This window comes from Limanda limanda, chromosome 4, assembly GCF_963576545.1.
Source record: "Limanda limanda chromosome 4, fLimLim1.1, whole genome shotgun sequence".
In the NCBI taxonomy this organism is placed as follows: Eukaryota; Metazoa; Chordata; class Actinopteri; order Pleuronectiformes; family Pleuronectidae; genus Limanda; species Limanda limanda.
Window position 1 is genome coordinate 15,157,829 of NC_083639.1, and position 22,408 is coordinate 15,180,236.

Sequence of the window (22,408 nt, forward strand, 5' to 3'; positions counted from 1 at the left end):
CAAGTTATTAGAATATTAATTAGACAGATAATTTTAATTAAATGAGAAATCCATTTCTTTGTTATTGTTTAGTAAAAAGCATTCTACCACTGAGCAATGTTTCTATTATTTTGTTTTTTCATTGGACAATGTCTCAGTTATAAAGACTTGAGGTACGACATAACTTTGAGAAGTTTCTGCTGAAGGTCACAGAGCCAGAACCATCAACGTCTTCTCCCTCAGGATTGTTAACTCTGTCGGTGCTCAATACCTTTAAGAATCAAGATCAGCATAAGCTCCTGGTAAACTAACGACTGAGCCAAATGTAACATGAAGAAGCCCATAATTAATCTGTCTAGACTTATACAAATGTTCTGAGTACACAGTGTAATCTGTGGACATGAGTTGAATTGGATGAATGACCTTAGTCATGTCTGTTGACAGCCAGGGCCTGAGGGCCTGCTAATGTGACCAGTAGAGGGCGCCCAAGAAAGCTTGAAATGTTTACATTTTTTTCTGTTAATGGTTGTCATGCAAAAACACAATGTTATATATATACATATATATACAATTAGTTTATACAACTGGTTCAAGCATTCCTAGCTGCCTCAGTGAGATCAATACACTTTTAACTTGTGTTTTTGGCCCTGATGAAAGGTGGTGTTAAAACTCCATTCTACGCTTAATACTGTTTTTATTGTACGGTTTAATTAAAAAAATTCTAAAAATAACTTGACTCAAATTATTTATGTATACATTATATATTTCCCTAAGTTGTGTAATTACACCATGCACAAATTTTCTTCGAAATTTTAAACCAGGATGATATGAGCTTGGGCCTCAGAATGACGTCACACCCGAATAACCCAAGTTGATGGCGTTCCAGTTGCACAAGAACATTGTTTATGTTAGTCAGCTAGCCATTGTTAGCAAAAACAGTTCATAATAATCCATTACGCTGCATTTCACGAATAATAACATTAAATAAACAGTAGAAACTACAGCTTTCACTACTGTTGATCTACGGAGGGGCCTTCTTGGATTGCGAAGTCGGGGGTGGTGAGGTTCCTCCGACCTTCCGAGTGGAAATTCCGACTTGAGGGGGCGTTCAAGTTACAACTTCCGACTCTGGGATCGGATATTCCGAGCTCTGAGGTTTAATGGACCGCAGCAATAGAGCCTCTTCACGGCAGCCATTTTGACATAAAGTAGTAGGTAAACACAGGTGTTACTAATCACATTCAACAAGGCTATTTAGACAGAGCCTTAATGAATGTGATTAGTAACACACTGTGTTTTACTAAGGTGTACCGTGTAATCTTTAAGTCCTTGTCTAATGTCCTCATATACGCGTCTGCTAAAAGCTGTCAAAATACTCTTTTAGTCCGATTTTTACAATAGACCTTTTCAATGTGGGTAGTTTAAATGATATATTTGAACAGGATAAAGAGTTTTCAACATCCGATGTTTGGATCCGAAATGATCAGAGACAATCAAAGCCAACGTTAGAAGATCTGCTCACAGCTCCTCTGTCATGTGTCTGTCAGAGAGACACGTGAAACCTTTATTATGAAGTAAAGCCCTCCTGAACACTCAACACTGAAGGAACCCTGATCAGGACAACCTGCTGAAGTGAGACAACTCTCATCATACCATCATTTGAGGTAAGGTTTGGATAGTGAGACCCCTAGTGGCAGTACATTGCATACTGTGCATTTATAAATAATTTAAAAAACATTTTATGAAGTGTCTTCTTCCACCACTGTGCAAATGAAAGCATAAGATTTCCCTTAAGACGATATGAAACTAAAGAAATAACCAATACTGATCTATGTCCAAGCTATGATTAATCTTTTTTGTGCAGGACCGACTCAGTATGCAGGACATCGTCAGGATGGAGGTATCATAATGTCACAGCCGACCTCAGTTCATATTAATGCCTTCCAATCTTACATAATTATTATTGTGGCTTCTTTAAATGACTCTAAAAGATGTGAAAAAAAGACGAGACATTTTCAAGGTTAAACTTGTGATTTCTTTTTTTTATTGAAATGTCTTGTACATTTTCAGCTGGGAAGGATCAGATATCACTTAGAATTCACTTGATTTTCAGTGGTTTCTCTCGTCTGAGCAGAGCTGGAGCACCTCTTTCTCTCTCACTCCCTACGCCTTGATGGCTTTGTGAAACACCCCAGCCTTCTCCTTGTCACAGTTGCCCTTTGCGATGCTCTAAACTCTGGGAATGACCATGACCGAGGGAAAACAGAACAAATAGATCAAAACACCGACTCAGGACCCACAGACAGAGCGAAGTGTGCATCTCAAGTAGAGTCTCAACTCTTGTGGACATTTTTCTAACCGGCTGTTGCGACACGTCCAAAATAAAAGTGCTGATATTCATGTCCAAAACAATTTGAACGACATCCAGCGAGTTTAACAGGGGTTGTGATTACATTGAATTGATTCTGACAACAGTTCAAAACAGACTGTCTACTGCAGAGACAGACTCTTCAACTGAATGCCCAAACCAAAGTATGAGATTGAAATGAATGTGGCCAATATTAACTTAAATCTCTAGTTTGTGCCACTTTTTGTTTCCAGTACAGGACACAGACATATTTTATACTAAACTTCCAGGAAGGAACTGAAGCGTTAATATTTCTAGGGGGAACATGGACTACGTTCCTCTTCACAGCCCTAAACTCAAAGGTCTTTCATTTTTCCAGTGACTCCTCCAGGTTCTTAGTGTCTTTTTTTAATTAAGCCCCAATCAGAAATTGTACTCCATGGAAACTGTACCAGAAAAGTCTTTAATTTTTGGCAAACAATTCTAACACAGGTTTGTAAACAAATTTTCCCTTGTTGAAATAAAGATTAAGTCATTCACCCACCGATTGAACTAAATCTGCATCAATGTTGACACGAAAAAAAAAAAAAAAAAAAAAAAAGTTACTCTGAACTCCTTCACTGCTCTGCACAACTCAATTTGAGAGTCAACTAAAAGAAACATCGTGATACAGATTTAAGTCCTGTGGTGGATGACAAGTTTCTGCTTCTTTCTAGAACAGAAAACACAGACTGTTTGCCGCAGGATAAAGCTGAAGAGGCAGCCGTGGTCCTTTCCAGGTTTTAACATTTGAAACAATCTGGAAAAACAAGGATCTTCTACGTCTCCTCAGTTAAGATCAGGTACTGTTACTCCAGCCAGGGTGATCCTGAGTGCTCTGGCTGGTTTCAACACTGTAGCAGCTTTTTTTTTGTTGTCGTTTTTCATATTTCTCACTTTTTCTCCACTTTTCTCTTTTTTTTCTGTCACTCCACATAATGCACAACCATACACACAGACAATTTGTAACATTCATTCCAAACCTAACATCCCTTCCTTCCGCAACTGCTCTCGCTCGCTCTGTCACACACACACACACACACGCGCAGACAAACAAACACGCACACACACACCTGTTTCCAGGCAGTTGTAGTTCCTTTGTGTCGACAGTGGCCCCTAAGGGTTGGCCCAACTCGACATATTCGAGTGTAAACACCTTAAGGCACCCATAATGCACCGTGCACATTAAACACTGTTGGTGCAGGGAGTACTGCCCCCCACTGATGGGAGGGATCATACTCCATTTATTCACCCCACCCACCACCTTGTGGTCATTACAACTAAATTTACAATCCATGCACACATACTGATGCGTCTCACTCGGCTCTAGAGATTTCTCCATCCCGTCTCATTTCCTGCCGTTTTAGCCTCGAACTCGGAAACGTCAGAGATTTGTTAAAACGTTATCCACCATAGTTTCGTGTAAGGAGACAGGAAAAGAGCCAGGAGAGAGGTCTTTGCCTAATGAGAAGACATAATTAATCTAGCGTGCAAAATGGCTTCACAAAGTCAAAACACATAAGGCCGCTGTAAATTTTTTTGCATTGTTTTCAAGAAAAGTTAAACAATATATCATCTGTGGACTCATCTTTTGCACTGCGAGTCTCAAAATAAATAGATCTCCCTCTCTTTTCTTTTTTACTTAAATACATGTTAATATTTTCTCTGATGCTCAAAAATACTTTTTTTGTTCTTTTTTTTGCCTCAGGATAAGTCCTTCAAAAGTTAGAAGAGTATAAGTTTATTCCCCCCAAAACCTTCACACATGCAGGCAGCTCCTTCCACTGGTCCAGTGGTTTTTGAATTTCAAGAGGAGCTCATTTAGAAAGCCTAGGACGGGGGAGGGGTGAAAATTAAAAGTGAGATTTTCAAGAACTCAGGCAACAATGAAACCTGTGGAATCAAAGATCGGAAAAGGAGGAAGGAATGAAAAAGGATGAGGGGCAGAATGAAAGAGGGAAGGAGGGGTGGGGGGGTATTGTGGAGGCAGTAACTGAAGAGGTGTTCAAAAACAAGAGCCGGTAGAACGCCCCCTCCTGGTTCAACACTCCGTTCTCAATACTGATTAGTGAAGACGTGGTGTGCCGTGCTCTCAGCACCAGGCCTGGGCTCTGCGCTGGTCAAAATCAGCTATTAGCCGCTTGATGTGAGCCAACTTGTTGTGCAGGTACTCGCAACGCTGTTTCTCTTCGTGGTAGTTGGGGTTGTGCTGTAAAACAAACGTTCACAAAAGATCAGAGTCATCATCTCCCCCAGCAGCTCCTGCTGTGGTCGATAAAAACAAAACCTAATCATAAACAGACAGGCATCTGTGTAAGTACTTACTTGTTTCATCTTTTTGTACTCTTTCAAGACTTCCTCTTGCACTTTCTGTAAAATTCAAAATAAAAGAGTTTACTAGGTTTGAATGTTTAATGCAAATTCATACATACTATTCAATCAAATTTGATTTTAAAGCCCATATTCACAAATCACAATTTGTCTCATAGGGCTTTAACAAGGTGTGACATCCTCTGTCCTAAACCCTCATCAAGAGTAAGGAAAAACTACTAAAAAATCAGTCCACGTTGTTGTGAACATGCCTGACTCACTGACGCTGTTGCTGTGTTCTTCATATGTGAAAGACAAGTGTGGATAATGTCGGGGAAATTGGATGCGGCCATTTTCTGAAGATTTGCCTTATTGCCCGACACCGGCTCAAAGCTCTGTGTGGTAAACTGTGTGGGACACAAGCAGGACCCTGAGCCAAAGCACGGAGTTTTACACTTTGAACACTAACCATCAGTGAGCTGCCTGGCGGCTGCAGACCTCACTGGCTTGCAGAACAAGTCAACTATAACAACAACTACTTAAAATATGTAATGTACAAATACAAAAATTCACATTAACGAACATGTGTGGTCAGTGTCCAAGTGACAAATATCGAAAAAATTATGAGATAAGATTGGGACTTAATGATAACATCTCATACAGTGCAGTACAATGAAGCCAACTGTTAAAGTGACCTGGAATTCTTTGGTGCCAGGCGAGAGCTTCCGGCACTGGGTGTCCAGCTGAGTAAAGCGGCGGGTGATGCTCTCCACTCGGGCGTGCAGCAGGCGGTACTCATCATACTCTGCATTAAAGTCGTCCTTGAAGGTTTGCCGCTGGTCCATGGACACTAAGGGCATGTACTTCCTGTGAACACAGAGAAGAACATTAAGTCTTCCCATGCTCATGAAGAGTCATGTGCAGGACGAAAGCAGTCGTCTAAAAGGAATAAATGAAAGTTGGAGGAAAGTTGGGAACGCTGTTAAAGAACAGCTGAGCTTCTCTGTTTCTGATCTGCAACAGATATCAAGTTCCTGCGACACGGAAAGAACAGAACAGTCCATGTGGAGTCATGTAAGGAAAACAACAGACTGCACAAATCCAACGCATCTGGTTTTATTCCTGAATTCCTGAGTCTTAAATCTCAGATTTGTGTCTTTTATCACCATCTTGTTTAACGACAGTCAGATATTTCTCAATGTGCTTTTTATATTGTGTTGAATGAAGAAATGAGGCCTGGAAAAGGGCAAGAGGGTCACAATGTGGAAAAAGAGGAAATTTACTCACACTACATAGTCAGGCATCTCAATAGTGGAGGAGAACTCAGTGGACTGGACCGGTTTCTCTTTGTCAGAAGAGTCTGCGAGGAGAAGAGAAACGTGTATGAATCTAAATATACATCCATTATTATCCATAATACACAGTATCAACACTCTGCAAAGATGGATGACTGTATTTAGCTGCATGATCAACCGCCAAAATATAAAATAGTCAATAAATGATTTTAATTTATCAGTACGTGTCACACTAAACTAAAGTTAAAAGACAGGATGACTTGGAGGATTTTTAAATGGGATAGTGCAAAAAATGTTTTTAAATTATCCGATAAATTTTGTATTCTTTATTTTCATGGCCTTTTTATATATTTGTATATGATTTGCGATCAAATATCAGACAAATATGCCAAATATGCTAAAGACACTAAAGAATCCAATTCATGTGAAATATCAAAAAGAAGACCTTTTGCTGTATTAGTAATTATTAAACATATTAGTATGATGTTTTTAAAAGACGATGCACTGTAATTCAGCACAAACAAGCTTTTCTATCTGCTTTGCTAGTTGGTTTTACAAAGGTGAATTTTCTTCCTCTACATAATTTCTTGCATTAACGCTGTAGTTAAATAAACCGACGTCAAATATTTGACAGTCAGCAACTGTTTTAATGAGTGAAACCCAAACTCAACCGCCATAACAAGTGTATTCAAATCTATTACCAAAAGACAGATGGTAAAATCTGCAGCGTGACGACTATGGAAGCAAAGTGTCACAAAAAACAACCATAGCATTTTAATGTCAGGTCAACCAGATCTAAAAGCCACAGAGAGAAAAGCTAATATCAACATGTTGAGCCAAAATCCAGTGCGTCAGTGTAATCAAGGAAGATGGTCAGGCTGTAAAATACAGAACTGAGATAAACACTGAAACCTGGTGAACAACAATCCAAAGTCTGAAAGATAAACTGTCTGAAAAGTCGGACAGAGGAGGTGTGTCAGTCACAAGACACGCCAATGCTGCTTGATTTACTGACACACATGCGATGCTTTCACCTATGCTGGACTACATGAAAGGCTTACTTACTACAAGGGATATTCACCAACTAGTCCTATATTCTAAAACTGCACAAAATATTAAGACATCTCAATGTCAAGGTTATCGACTCTGTTTGAATGCTATCTGATAAGCGAGTGGTGGTGCACACTGTGTTTATCAGAGCTTGTTTGCCAATTACAGTTATCTTCTCCTGCAAGTCAACTGTGGGCTGAACAATTAGCTACGTGAGGCTTAGATGATCCACAGGAGTCCTGCTTATTCTCTGTGGGATTCTCAGTATGAAAACCCCCTCTCCATTAAATATAGTTAGTTCAATTCATTGTTGATATACAACATATAAACATTCAGTAAAGTAGAAAGGTCCAAGCTGTATGCAGATGTGGAGCATTGCCTCACTCACACTTTTGCCTGTTTCTCTTCCCATCCACTGCAGGTGACTGCACAGAAGCTTTTCCAGGGGTTTGAGTGATGTTCACATTACGCACGTTTCATTCACACTGGCGGTCGGGTGACTTGACAGTTGTTTGTATTACTTTGAAGATTCATATATGGTTATTCCGCGTTGCTGACTAGGCAATACTTAATGTAACCTTTAACATTTTATGTTAGAGGCTGTTTGAACAATTCTCTGAGAATCGCTTTTAAATCCAAGCAAACTTGGTATTGTAACTGAAAATGTAATTGATTGATCAGTTACCATTGATACCAAGCTCTGCTACACATGCAATAAAAGAGTTGCTCTGGTTGTTCTTGGGAAGTCTGATTATGCAGATAATAAATGAGCTGGAAACAAACCTTGATCTTTGTGAGGATGTTTTTCGATAACTTCTCTCTTGTCCTCCTCAGCACTGCGTTTCTTTTTGGCTTTAGGAATCTCCTCTGCCAGCTCCGTCACTCTGGAAGGACTACTGCTGCCTCGCTCCACCTGTTTCCCTTTGTCCTTCTCCCGATCCTTGTCTTTGTGCTTCTTGGATTTCTTTTTGACCTTCTTGTTGGTGCTGCTGGACAAAGGAGGGCTGGTGATGACAGTGGAGGTAACTGTGAGTGAGGTGCGGGGAGGAGGGCTGGGGGAGGAGGCTGTTCTTGGAATTGGGACCGGTTGAAGAAAGCGGTCCTGCAGGGTCCTATCGGAGGGGAAGGGGCTGGGTGAAGGGTCTCTACAAGAGGAACTCTGGTCTATGGGCAGATCCTGGGTGCCACAGCCCTCTGGGGTGCTTGGAGAGTTGGTGTTGGAGGCCGGGCTGGGCTGCTGGTGAGAGGGTGCGGGAGGGTGGGAAGAAATGGGGAGATGAGTGGGAGGGCCCGAGGTGATGGAGGGTAGGGACGAGCGTTTAGAGCTGGGGCTGCCCTCATCCTCATGGCGGTCAGAGGAGGAGGATGAAGACGCAGCTGGCCCTCGATTGCTGAGGTGTGAGATGCGGGCTTTCTTGGGCGCCAATGGGTCGATGAAGTCAAAGTCTGGCTGCCGCTTCTGTCAGAAAACAATAACCAGAATTTAGCCTAAAGTGTCATACTTCACTGCAGGTGTGTGACTTGGTGTCAATTTGTAAAGATACCTGGGGGGACGAGGGGGCAGCGTCTTTGGGAGAACTGCTTGATGGCAGTGTCTCAGTGGGAAGACCTAATTTGCTGTTAAAAAAAGGAAGAGTGGAGTGAGGTGGGAACAGAAACGAAAGAGCAGTGCTCTGCTGTCGTTACATTACTGAGGAACACCTTTATTAAAGCAATTGTTTGCATATCCAGTTTCCTATCTAACAATTCCAGTAATCACTGTCTGTCTGTGTGTGGCTGTTCATCTCATCTGCTTCACACTGGCTATGTGTATTACTAATGGCCCAAGGAAGTGCAATGTTGAATTGGTGCGGTTTGGACAGGAGGTACACTCAAATATTAATTAACTAATGTAGCAGCTGCATGTGGGAGTCGTCAAAATAAGAAACCTTGTCGAACACTACAACAGCGCGGTCACAACAACTGCAATGACAACTGATGATTATTATTGCAAGCATAAAACCTACTTGTGCATTACATGAGCTATTTCCCATTAACAAGTCTGCTCCACTGTAACCAACATTGTTTAAGACTGACATTAACTTAACTGTGTGAAGGTAAAGACAAGTTCTACCCTCAGGGTGTGGACTATCACTTTAAGCTAGTACAAATACTGAACAGTACTTTAGTTATGCAAATTTAAAAGTTATAGTTAAAAAAGTATGTCTTTAAGCTATAAACGGCCGGTTTCTCTACCGAGCTAGGATCCGGTCCACCTGATGGATCTTCTCATCTTCAGAGTAACCAGGCCATTCCCGCTGGACATCACGATAAAAAAAGTCCTTCAGGGAGTACGTGTTGTCTTTGGGGTTCAGGTTGGCCACCTGTGCACACACACACACACACACATTTAAAGTTGACACAATGACAGAAAATATATAGAAAACATGAAAAGAAACTTCACATTTCCTGTGCAAACATCTGGGAATGCAAATAATGTTCAACGATCAAGTGGGAGGTTTCTTTTTTCTAATTAAATGAAACCTTTATATAATGAAGCAGATTTCCATTGGCAGATTAGTAAACCTCGATCTCATCTTAAAGGGTAAAAGGTGCTCAGGGATCAAATTAGACACCTAAAGAACCTATGTACACGTCAAAAGCCTAAATATAAACTTTAGTAAAGGATGTCATGATTTAATGCTTCCCTTCGAAGATACTCTGTATATTTAGGAATATATAGCAAAAAAAAAAAACACACACACCAGACGCCTCACAGTACCTGTTGCAAGGTCGTCCCCAGTGAGTTTCTGTCCTTCTGGTTGATACCATCCCGCTGCAGACGGGCCAGCACTTCCAGCTTCTTGTAGGGCCTCAGTGCGAGCAGGTGGATGAGGCGGTCCCTGAACGGCCGCTGGGACACGGGGTTATTGGAAAGGCACTTGCGAATAGTGTTGGCTGGGTTGATGGGTGTGGAGCGCTTGCGTTCGGGGACCAACTCTGTGTTTGCTATTGCAGGCTTACGGATATGGACTCGTTTTCCTAGGGAAAGAAGGTAAAGGAAACATTGATCTTCTCTGCATCCCAGCTAATAATCATACATTGTTCTAACATTTGGATGGTTCTGGCAGGAATTTCCTCAACTCTCCTGTGTACCATCATCAACTGACTGATTGAGACTTACCGACACATATGCACCTGCAAAAATGTACTGTACATCCCAGGATATGTAGCATGAAACTGCAGGCAAATGAGATAGGATTGAAATGACTAATTCAAACCTATTTTCATCCGTAAATGGCACTCAGTAGAGTAGTTGCCTCCACCAAGGCCCAATATGAAACCGCATTTAAATTCAATGGATCCAGATTTGTATTTGGATCTGCAACAAATTATATATTATAATTATTTATTATATATATATTCAAAGAGAAATCCATGATTGTCCATCTCAAAAAAGTAAATTCCTTTTTCTGAATTCACCCCCTGATCCAGATCAGCACCAAAATTGAATGGATCTTCTTGGATCATGCCCCACCCCTCAACGAGATGGGCTGAGCAGTTTGAGTAATCCCGTTAACCAACAAACAAACAAACTAATGCAGGGGAAACAAAACCTCCTTGGTGGAGAAAATAAACATTGGTGATTGGATCTACAGGTTAAAAGAGGCTAAATTAAGAGTGGTTCCTAACATCTTAATATAAACAAATTCCGCCCAGAAAAAAACTGCTTTTATCCTGCCAGTAACCTTTAGAGTTTTTGAAGTGAAGGTCTTCAATTACCTTATGTTAAAGAGTCAGTCATAAGAAACAGGATCCCTCACCACACTACACAGTGAACTGTGGGTCTCTGTTTCAACGCCTCTGTTCTGTGAAGCTGAGCCATGTGCTTAGTCAGGGCGCCTGCACATTTCTCTATCTGCTTCAGGGTCATTATGAAATTCTGGAGCTCTTTAAGAGATTAAGGTTAGAGAGAGGAAGAGTAAGGAAAAAGTCTCTTCCCCCCACCACCACCATCCATGTCAAAAAGAAATGGAGGAGCAGTGTGAGGAGGCGTAGGCTCTCAGACGCTGTTGACAGGCCAGTGACAGATTGCTGCAGGTGAAAAGCTTAAGTAATTAAGTTTCCTCCTTCAGAAATAGTCAGCCTATATTAGAACATAAAGAACATATAGAGATCAAGAGTGAAGTAGCTTAGAATGTTAAGTGCCACAGCTTTTGAAAAGACAACGGTTGTGCAGCTCTCATGCAGACAAGGTAAAAAAAAAAACACACACACACACGTTAAGGGCTGTTGCTTGAAATTACCAGCCTGTGAAAACCAGAAACTAGAAGCCCACCTTGCATTCGTAAATAGGGTGCTCGCGCAAAACCAGCTGCTACAAGCTCCTGTTCCACCCCTTTTCTCTGCGGCTCCTTTCGTTTCCCAGTTTCTATCTGGGGCAGTGAATGCAAATCGATCCCCAGAGCCAAGAAAAACAGGCCCGAGGAGATTTTAAATTGTTAAATTGCATCAGACGTTTACTGAACAGAGCTTAACTTCAGTCTTTGACAATAACTAACTAATTGTCATATGATATAGTTACCATGATAACTTTAATTGATTAATTGTGAGATACTTTTAGAACAGTCAGGATGTTCATAATAGAGACATCTACGTATGAATAAACAGTGACCACAGGTTGTCGAAGCTTTGAGGTTTCTGTTTGACTTGCAAGTATCAGAATATGGTATATTTACATTCATTAGCATGTTGACTCAAAAGAAACTAGAAATACGTTCCACTGTGCATACAGACTTACTCTAAGGCTGAAACGTTATTGATTCATTATTATGCTCAGACATTTTAAGCATAAAGCCCCAAGACGAATCCTTAGAGCTGAAGTTTTCAAACCAAAAACTGGAGAAAGAAAATAAAACTTAATTTAGAATGTTTGTGAAAAGATTTTTACCTTAAGTCTGGAGGAATGTCTACTTTTGGTTGGTGCCCTTTAATCCAATGTGTTTACAATAACAGTAGCCGATTAACTGTGTAATATATGCATACCTAGTTGTAAGTAACAGAACATCATATTTAGAATTTTTTTTTTCTGAGTTGTTTAACAGATCTTTAACATCCAAACTGTTTCCATATGGTCAGAGATTTGAAAGTTACAATACCCAGATGCTGAAAATAAAGCACAACGGAAGGAAAGTTTAAAACACATTTGGCTCAAGACATTACATCAGCACTTCTTTCTGCTGCACATCCTCTGCTTGACCTGCACCAAGTTGGATAAGACATACGAGTGAGGGTGGAGAGAGTGAAGCCAAATTAGATAATAAAAGATTAACTTTTCTGTCCAGCTTGTGTGACTCAAACCCAGGCACTGTGAGGTGGAGCGGACAGGAAAGAGTTTGACATGCACTGATGTTCAAAAAGTATAAGGGAAACAAGTCCTGAATGGTTGCAAGTGATGTTAAGTGCTGGGATATATACTCTAGTCATTTCCGCCATTTAGTGTGTTATTTTGGCGAGTTATGTATCTATAATATGGAAAAACCTTCATACGACACATTTGGCCCTTATCAGTGAGACTGCTAATCTGGAAAAGGCTGAAAAGGCATAATGGCTTAGTCAGTTGCAATAATGGCTTTGAATAGATTGAGGCTGTCAGCTTTCACCTATTCAGTCCCTAAAAAAGAGGCTGAGTCTGAAAAGAGAGGAAAGGTGCTGAGAGGTGAATGGAAAGCCGGGCTGGTGAGCTGGGATACAACTTGGCATCTGTTTGTGACAGTTGAAGATAAGGGAGACCTCCGTGACTGCCTTACCTATGTACTGGCCCCCGGGTTTGATGACTTTGGTCCCACGTTCACGTGTATCCTCCACAGCCTGGGTCATGCGTTCCCGGGTCACCTGGTAGGAGTCATTCGTGGCGCACACTGTGACCTTGTCCTGTACTGTTGCCAACAATGCCAGGTGTGAGGCCCCTGAGCTGGAGACAAAAAGAGAGTATGAGAGAGAAATGTGAGGCAGAGAGGGATTACGTTCCAGCAACGTGTGGTTAAGACAGTTAACAGATGATTCAGCTGACCAGTGATTACCATTACCTCGACACATACTGATGGATGCACTCAAAGCTTCCCTGAGGGTTGTCTTTGCCCACATTAGACAGGTAGAAATCAAAACTGTTGAAGGGGTCAGACGAGGAATTGGTTTTGGGAATTTTGATGCGCTGTGAAAAAGAAAATTCACATATAAATAAAAGAATAACAACTTGTAGTATACATGCACTCCTAAGTGTTGGAGAAAATAACTTGAGCTGAGTTGGATGATCAAATACACATGATTGGTTAACCCAACCGCGTGTTAAACATGTTCAAACCTGGCCTGGGGTTTCTCCTCAGTGTTAAAATGTTCCATAGCTTCACATTCTGTCTACATGTAACTATAGGAGCCAGGAAGATCTGAGATCTCAGCAGCTAAGGGGAGGCTGCATGCAAGTCATATTAATTGTTGAATACAATCAGTGCAACTAGTTTAATACAACTAAATTACCAAATTAAACTACTGTCAGTTTCACCCAGATAAAACTGCAATTTTCTTTACCCCGGAAATCACTTCTACGCCTTTTTAAAAACAGCAGTTCTGCTGTACTGCCACTGGCAAGTCGTTTTTAAGAGCAGTGAAGAAGTGGTAATTTCCAGAGCTAGTTAAACTGTCAGCAAAATTCCTGTCATCTTTTTAACGGAATGTACTCTGTATCGACCATATTGGTATTGAGAAAAAAACTTTTTTATAGGTGAAACATCTATAATTTTTTTATATGACAAACACAAACTTTTTCTGAATGAACACTGATAAAGGGGAAAAGGTTCGAGGACTGTGTTGTTGCCATTTAAATACAGTATTTTGAAGCAAAATTACTGTATTTTTTCAGTCAACAAATAAGCAGGCGATGGACTCTTGATCAAGCTATAATGGACCAATAATGGTGACACAAACAGACACAGAATCTGTGGTTTTATTTAAGACAATTGTGTAGCAGCATCTCAAAGAAGAATGAATGAAACTCAGCAGATTCAAACTCAAACTTTACATGCCCTTATGAATATATAAATAACTTGTCATACTAAATTAATCTAGCATCCCACAATCACAAACAGAATTTGGGTTATACCCATTCCACACTGAAAAGGACTTACCCCTTGGAGTCCCTTGAATTGTATTGTTGGCCGTGCAGAAGGTACATTCTGAAAAGGGAGAAGAAGCAACAGTTTATTTGAACAGTCACTGTAAAGGGATACATGGAGAGCAATGCTAGTTGGAAAGTTAGCAAACAGCTCCACTCTACCATAATAACAAAATTGTGGTGTATAACATGTTACACCGTTTACTTTTCAAAAATAAACATTTGGGTGTAGAACAGCAGAGACCTGGGGTCCCATTGCAGCAAGCATACCTCGAAACAAGCACTGACAAAAGCTGTCTGCACCTTTATATTCTATTAAAGTTAGGGGAGCACTTAAACACGGTGTAAAAACCAAACCTAACAGCTACATGACGGCTCACAGACACATACCTTTGATGTCTGTGAGAAAGAAAATGACAAGGGTAGTTTATGCAAAAAGAGTAAACCTGAAGAGCCGGCGGAGCAGACCGACAAACAACTCCCTCATTCTGACCGGGCTGTAAATCAGTTAACAGTCATGCCAAGGACATAAACTGAGGATCTGTCTGATGCTTTATTGATTCAGCTAAAGACGACTTTAGTAATTATTGAATTAACTGACCGAATAACTGTTAAATGTGGCATATACAACTCTCTACAGCCAAAGGTGATGCTAAAATGTTCAGTCTAACCACAAGTCTGACATTTACCATACAGAATTGACAAATGTACAAATCCTCACTGTTGAGAGTTTGCATTTTTATTTGAAAAATAAAAATTAAATGATTAGGTTTCCATAAATTATATTTAATACTTCCAAGACATCTAATAAGTCTTATAAATTATTTTTTAAAAACCCATTTCATTTCCATATTGGCAAAACGTACAAAGGATATGAAGGAAAATATGAGTCCCAGCATTATTTACAAAGTAAATTAGTAATTTATTGGCATTCAACTGAACATGACTACACAGAGCTGTGTGAATGCAAGAGTAATATGTGCATGTGTGTTTTCATTATGGATTGTTTTTCTGACTTGTCATGCCACAAGTTTAAAAGTTGAACATTTTCTTGCAACAGGTGAAGCAGAATTCAGGTTATGTAAATCTTCAGCAGGTTTCAACAAGCACTAAATGTACTGTTCTCCACTGAGCCCTTGATGAACATGCACTTTCCTACATTAAATGAAAGAAGCATTAACTGACATATTACCTTATTAATTCTAGAAGTCGCTATTTTTAGATGAAAGTAGAGGCCACTTTAGTCAACACATCTGGACACTGGCTGAAAGGGCTCTGATTAATTCTGACCAGGCTGCACAGTTTACATTATTGGTGATTGGTTCCAGCTTGGTTTTTTGCTTTTTATTTTTGTTACAGCCTGACCAGTAAAAACGTTTTTCCTAAAGCTAATGACACAAATGCAATCATATGGAAGTAATTTAACAATAACTTCATATCCCATTCTTTTCTTATTACTTTTTTTAACTTGTCCCAATCATATGCAAGACGTCAAGAAATGTTAAGACCGAAATTTAAGATTATTGGATTTTAGACTTTTTAAAAAAGGGATCCCTGATAATCAGTTTTCAAAAATGGGGACGTTATTTTTCTATTGATAAAACCCTAACCCTAACCCTAGGCACCGTTCAGTTTTGCTGTACTGAATAATGGTGAGAGGCAGACACTAATTTCTCATGCTCAATGTGACAAAAAAACAATAAAACAACCAGTGCCCGACCAGTGGTGCTGCAGAAGCCAGAGGTAACTGTCAGCCACAGACTCTTAATGACAGTCCACTGGCAGCCAACACTGGGCTCAGTGTCTGAAAGCTTACGTTTTGAAATCAACACAGGCACCACATGAGTCAGCTCCACCTGCGTCTTCTTAGGTCGCAGGAAGGCAAAACTGTTGGTTTTTATCTGGCCACAAATGTTGGAATTTGGACACGAGTCACACAGCAGAGATTTGTGAACGCTCTGAGGGTTTGCAGGTCTGTGTTGGTGGTTACTGGAAATGGAGTTGACAGTCACAATTATGCTGTGGCAGCTCTGGTGTAGTTATAGATTTGGACAGGAAAGCACAGGACTCCTAACTTCTACACAGGCATGAAGCCGACAGAAGAGCGGATTCATAAACCTCTGAAAACGTCAACTGGTTTGAGTGGAATGTGCATTTTATTAAGAACAGCTTCCCTGCATTCCTGGACATGCTTACCAACTCGTACATGAAGCAAGGTGCAAACCAATTCAGGATAGAATGTACACTTTTAACTAGGTTATGGTAGTTAAAGCTAGGCTACTTCAGGCCACTGGCTGACTCCCTCCCCCACTATCCATACACTCACACACAGCAACCAGTCCCCACACACAGAGTTCTGATCACATTTCACATCACCACAGAAAGACAAAGATAGCCAGCTTCCATAGTTCGATGACTGGTTGAGCTACGGCACACATTACTGAGAGGGAGAGAGAAACAAAAAGCAGGCAGTTTTGCCTGCTCAGTCAGCAAGAGGTGGCAGGCTGCCGCTCAATGCAGCGCACAGACCAACATGACCACATCCAAAAAGGCTGTAGCATAGGCTGTCACAAAGGAATTCCTTCAACTTCATGATGACTCAGGTCGCCCGGGGACAGAAAGCTGAAGTTATCATTTGAAATCAGGTTTTATATCCACCTTTCAAACCAGGGGTTCCTCTGATGAATTACACAGGGCTGACATGGAGAAGAGCTTTCACATACGTCGGGTGGGGGGTTGTGTGTGTGTGTGTGTGGCATACATACAGACACACGCTCCATGCCATAAAAAGCTGTGGCAGAGACCTCTGAACATGCCTAGCTACAGTGTATCAGACCCACTGGAGACCTGGGCCTTGTCACAGTTATGTAAGAGCGTTGTTGTTGGCAGAGTTGAGGTCAGGTAACTTGGCCTCGTCGACTCAGGGCTGCAGGGACCTCTCTCCGGATTAGTTCACCTGTGTGGCACCTCTACGAGATTACGCCATTTGTGCAGTTCAAGATTAACAAATTATATTTAATCTGCCCAGTTATGCAGTGTCCACTTGGCACAAAGGCTCCTCAGTGAGTGGAGTCGACGTGCTGAACATTAGCTGGTTTGTTGAGACCTTAAAAGTACACGAACATCTTGTATTTGGACCAAAATGACAAAAGCTACCCTTTGAGCCAATGTGCATATTGTACTCGTTTTAAAATAAGAATTCAATGTTCAGAAACAACCCGCTTGGAAAATTCTGAAATTTGTCAAGCAAGTCCAGAAATAAATGGCTCACATCCTGTGTAGCTTCACTGTGGAAGCTCGGGTGACTGCAACATTTTAAAAAATAAAGATTTTAAAATAAAAAGGAGCTCAAGTAAACCCTAAGATGTGCGTGCTAGGTCGTGATGTTCGGGTTGAGGGATTACCACAACTTTTAACCACCTGGTGAACTAGCTAGGCAGACATTATTGAATTAAGGCCACTAACTTGCTAGTAAAGTTACATTAGCTTTAATTGGTGAGGTCGGCTCGCTAACCACCTCGGTGAATTAAAGTCCACGTCAGTTCCCTGAGCTGTCGAGTTAAACTCTCGTCTTACAGAAATCTCCACTTTCATAGTTTGGTTAAAGTCACGTTTGGGAAGGAGGATAGAAAGAAAATGGACTTGGCCAGCGGAGCTAACACAAGCTAGCCGCAGTGTCTAACTTTACCCACCGCTTCTCTGCGCTAAATAACCCGTGTCAGTTCGTAAAACCAGGTCCGGAGAGAAGGCGAAAGTCCCACGTACCTTCCCCTGTGTTTTTATTCACGGACACAAAACACGAATAAGGAATAAAACGAGCAGAGAGTCGCTCTGTCAGCAGCTTAGCTAACTTGCTAGCATTAGCTGTGCGTGGCAGTCGGGCTTCCCCGGCTTGAGTCGAGCCGTGTCAGCCCGAGCGGTCCCGACTCTTCCGCCTCGTCCTGAGACCCCCGGACAGGACGCCCCTCCACTCACCCCACACTGCTGGTAGCTCTCGATGGCTTTCGCGGCGGTCTCGGTCAACTTGACGTGCAGCACGGTGACTCTGTCGGCGCTCTGCTGGCCACAATTTAGTCCGTACCTCCCATCCTCGGAGAGCGCCGCCGCCATCTTTACCAGCCCTCCACCATCGTCCCTCTGAGGCCGGAGCATTTAGCAGCCCGGACTGCCTGCGCTCCCTGCGAGCCGGGGAGGGACTACAGCCGCTGCCTCCCGGCCCCCCCACCGCTGCGGATTGGTCTCAACGTGTTAACCTGTTCCAGTTTGTCACTTTCCACCCAGCCACTGTCAGTTCCCTACACCTCATGCACACATTAGACACAGGCACATTGCTTCAAGAGGGACATGATTGTGTTCTGCATGTTTCTTTTTTGCAGCTCTGCAGAACTCTGCAAAAACCAACCTCAGGACCGTGGGTCAGATTCTGTGTTTAAAAGTGTTTTTTATTAGAAAACAAACTGTAAAGTCACTAGTTTGGGTTTCTCCTCAGACTCAAGGCTGGTCGCTGTCAGACACAGTAACCTCTGAGCAGCAGGAGGGCCTGCTCCTTTCTGCTGACATGGAAGAACTAATTCTAGCCTGGGGAAGCTGTTAAAGGTAGCTGTTGTGACTGTGCACACACCCACACACACATGCACGTCTCTTTATAGTTGTGAGGAAACTCATCGACATGAAGCATTGCCTAGCCCCTTACCCTAACCTTAAACTTCATAACTATATCTCTAACCCTAACCCTAATTCTAACCCTAACTCTAACCCTAACTCTAATTCTAACTTTAACTCTAACTCTAACTCTAACTCTAACTCTAACTCTAACTCTAACTGTAATTCTAATCCTAATCCTCAAACCAGGTCTTCAATTTGTTAGGATGGTCCTAACAAATTCAAAGGACAGTTTGAGGTCCTAACCTTAAACTTCATAACTATATCTCTAACCCTAACCCTAATTCCAACCCTAATTCTAACCCTAACTCTAATTCTAACTCTAACTCTAACTCTAACTCTAACTCTAACTCTAACTCTAACTCTAACTCTAATTCTAATCCTAATCCTCAAACCAGGTCTTCACCCTCAAACTGTCCTTTGAATTTGTTAGGACCATCCTAACAAATTCAAAGGACAGTTTGAGGTCCTAACCTTAAACTTCATAACTATATCTCTAACCCTAACCCTAATTCCAACCCTAATTCTAACCCTAACTCTAATTCTAACTCTAACTCTAACTCTAACTCTAACTCTAACTCTAACTCTAACTCTAACTCTAACTCTAATTCTAATTCTAATCCTAATCCTCAAACCAGGTCTTCACCCTCAAACCGTCCTTTGAATTTGTTAGGACCATCCAAAATGTCCTCACAAAGTCAAAATGTCCTCACGATGTTGGTATTGAACCAAAATTGACATTCATAACCAAAGATAGACATGCGCACACACTTCAGCAATCATCAAAATAAAGTGTGTGAATGAACTAATCAATGGATCAAATATGCTTTAAGCAAAGATAATTCACGTTCATTTCAGATTTTGGTCCACATCAGTGAATATGAAATGAAATTAATAAATGACCGAAGTACAGCACAGACATATGGAATACATATTTCATACTTCATAAGTCCACAGGGACTTTTATAGACTTTAGTTTCAGTGTTTTTTCGAAGACAAGATGATTACCTTGCATCTGGGTTAAGGTCCTTATGATCGTGTTTATTGAGTCAGTTATTCAAAAAATTATTGAAAGTATGTGTAAGACTCTTGGCAGAGCATGAACTTGTGGACATTGCCAACTACAAACAAGTGAATTGCACTTTTACATCTTGGAAGCTTGAGTAAAACTCAGAATGCATCACTACATGCCAGCTGAAGCTGAAGGTTCAGTATTTATCTATTTAGATGCATTGTGTAAGCACAGTGAGGAGATATCACACGTAATTGTTCTACCTAAGATTTGTAAACAGTTTTGCTGTTTATCAAGTGTCTTTAAATGTGATAATTATCAATATTGACTCATATATACATTTTTGTCCTGATATCAGTTTGTGTCTTAAAGACCAACCCCGACAATAAACACATGCATCAACCAAATTAAAATAACATGAGTCACCCTGGCCAACTACTTTGCCTAAATGTTGCCTTATAATCATCTTTCATGTGGTTCCTCTAATGACATGCAGTGTAACGTGACATCAGCTTAATGGGCACAAGTGTGTCCTCCGCTGCAGCGCTGCTCCTCCACTATCTCCTGGTGTCAGTCCCCTTGACCTGATGATTAGGGCAGCGTGTTTTGGTGTGGCGTCGCCTCGGGCAGGGTGGAGAAAGGCCTGTGTGAATCCGGCAGATTACCATAGCTCTACACACCCCACCCATCCCCCTGACGAGTGTCTCTCTCACACACACGCACACGCACACGCACACACACACACACACACACACACACACACACACACACACACACACACACACACACACACACACAACACACACACAACACGGAGGACTTCTTGCACATTACCCTTCCACTAATTCGTCTTATCTCTCGAATAAACCGCTCCACACATACAATTGATGTAAAGATTAATTCAGAACATTTGCAGAGTGTACAATTTGAAACAACATTCATTACTGTAGCCTTCGTCTGGTCACCCTGACACACACCCCTGCCTGGGTTGAAAGCCTAGCACTGTGCCTAGATTCAAACACAGTCACAATCTGTTTAATTCCAGAGGTCCGACGGTTTGTCAGACAGGTCGCCTGCTGTGCAAACAATTAAATAAAGCCTTTGGGGTGGATAGGACTCATTGATTTTCAAGCCTCTGTGTTTACAGAAGCCCTGAAGGTGTCACCTGATGGAAGCTTAGGAGCACAGTGTAAAGAAAAGGTTAAAATGACACATCCTTTGTTTAAGGCTAAACATGAAGCACAGGAAGACCACGGCTAACTTAGCAGTGATGTTCCTGCTTAATGGTGTTACCAGGAACACAGACAATCCAATTGAATTTGAATCTTTTTAGTTCAGCAATAGAGGAGCAGTCCCATCCTACCTTTTAAAGCACTTTTCATGGCAGTTGAGTGTGGCTACCTTAAAAGCTGCCCTGCCTGTCTACAGAGGTTAATCATTCATAGTTGCATTATTTGGCGGGGCTCCAAATTGGCTGCTAATCAGAGGCACATGTTTTAGTGGCTGTGGCCTGGAGCCTACAATCAGGAGCAGTGATAAAGATGCTCTTATTTTCTCCCAAGGGTTTATATTTAAAGTTACAACCCATGTGATCCTTTTCCGTATTGCTAATGAAGGAACTCCAACATGTACAAGTACTTCTCGCTCTCGAGCTCAGTGTCATTTCTTTTTTTATGAGTTTTCAAAGGTTCTACTGTTAATATGACTGATAAGCCTCTCTAATGAACACCAATTTCTTTCTGAATTGACTCATTTTATGTGAAACGTTGCTGCTCTTCCTCGTGTTTATACGCACAGATGTTTCTGTTGGGTCAAAAGAAAATGAACACAGATATTTTCCAGAAGTTGAATAGTTTTATGGAACTGTATTAGCAGAGGAAGCACATTTTAAAACATTATGCACAAGGTATGGGCAGCGTTTGTCATAGAGATACAGACGGTTGATTCAATTCAAGCTCAAAGGCCATTCAGTAGCCCCTGGGCTGAAAAGTCAAAACTGTAACTTCGATATGAGAGATAGATACAGCAGATAAGAAATGAATCGCATAGGGATATAAATGAATAGGTGCAACTGTGTACAGTTAAAGGCAGGAAAAGTAAAGTATAGGGGAATTGAATTATCAACAGCTACTTGGGGCTGAGTAATTGCACCATCATCAACAAGTCTCCGGCTGTTTAACTTACCTGTAAGTAACCTGTAATTGAAGCTAATAAGCAGGTGCTGCTGTGGCACAGTGGCTCATTAGTCGGCACCGTTGCCTTGCAGCAATATCCTGGGTTGGATTTTGTCCAGATGCTCCGTCGTCCTCATTCTGTCCAGACACATGCAGGATAGTTGAGCTCTAGATCACTCCAAACTCAGGATTACCTCTTGGATTAATTGATAATGTGTATGCTTCTTCTACTTTATCCTTTCAGTCACATATATAATCTCTCTGGCTATCAATTTATATAGTAATACGTCATATACGTTCTTCTGAGAGATTCGTTATTCAGCGCTTAGAATAATAGTTGACAATCACAGAAACAGGATTGCATGTGTATACGTCCCCATGTTAAGGATT

The 22,408-nt window shown here is 41.3% G+C and overlaps 1 protein-coding gene across 1 annotated transcript; it reads right to left on the reverse strand.

Moving 5' to 3' along the window:
- Positions 1-2,000: 2,000 nt before the first annotated feature.
- On the reverse strand, positions 2,001-18,322 carry ell2 (elongation factor for RNA polymerase II 2). Its single transcript, XM_061069343.1, has 12 exons — positions 18,146-18,322; positions 14,184-14,231; positions 13,089-13,213; positions 12,810-12,973; positions 9,782-10,041; positions 9,256-9,383; positions 8,565-8,637; positions 7,804-8,479; positions 5,963-6,035; positions 5,371-5,542; positions 4,691-4,735; positions 2,001-4,574 (listed from the first exon to the last, which is right to left on the reverse strand). Exons 1-12 carry the CDS (start codon positions 18,320-18,322, stop codon positions 4,458-4,460), a joined length of 2,058 nt encoding a protein of 685 aa, XP_060925326.1. The 3' UTR covers positions 2,001-4,457.
- Positions 18,323-22,408: the final 4,086 nt, after the last annotated feature.

Coding starts and splice junctions, on each gene's coding strand:
- ell2 (XM_061069343.1), bottom strand. CDS start 18,322: ATGCTCCGGCCTCAGAGGGACGATGGTGGAGGGCTGGTAAAGATGGCG. Junction 8,480..8,564: donor CTGCCCCCTCGTCCCCCCAG/GTATCTTTACAA, acceptor GTTTTCTGACAG/AAGCGGCAGCCAGACTTTGA. Junction 5,543..5,962: donor GAGATGCCTGACTATGTAGT/GTGAGTAAATTT, acceptor CTGTGTTCACAG/GAAGTACATGCCCTTAGTGT.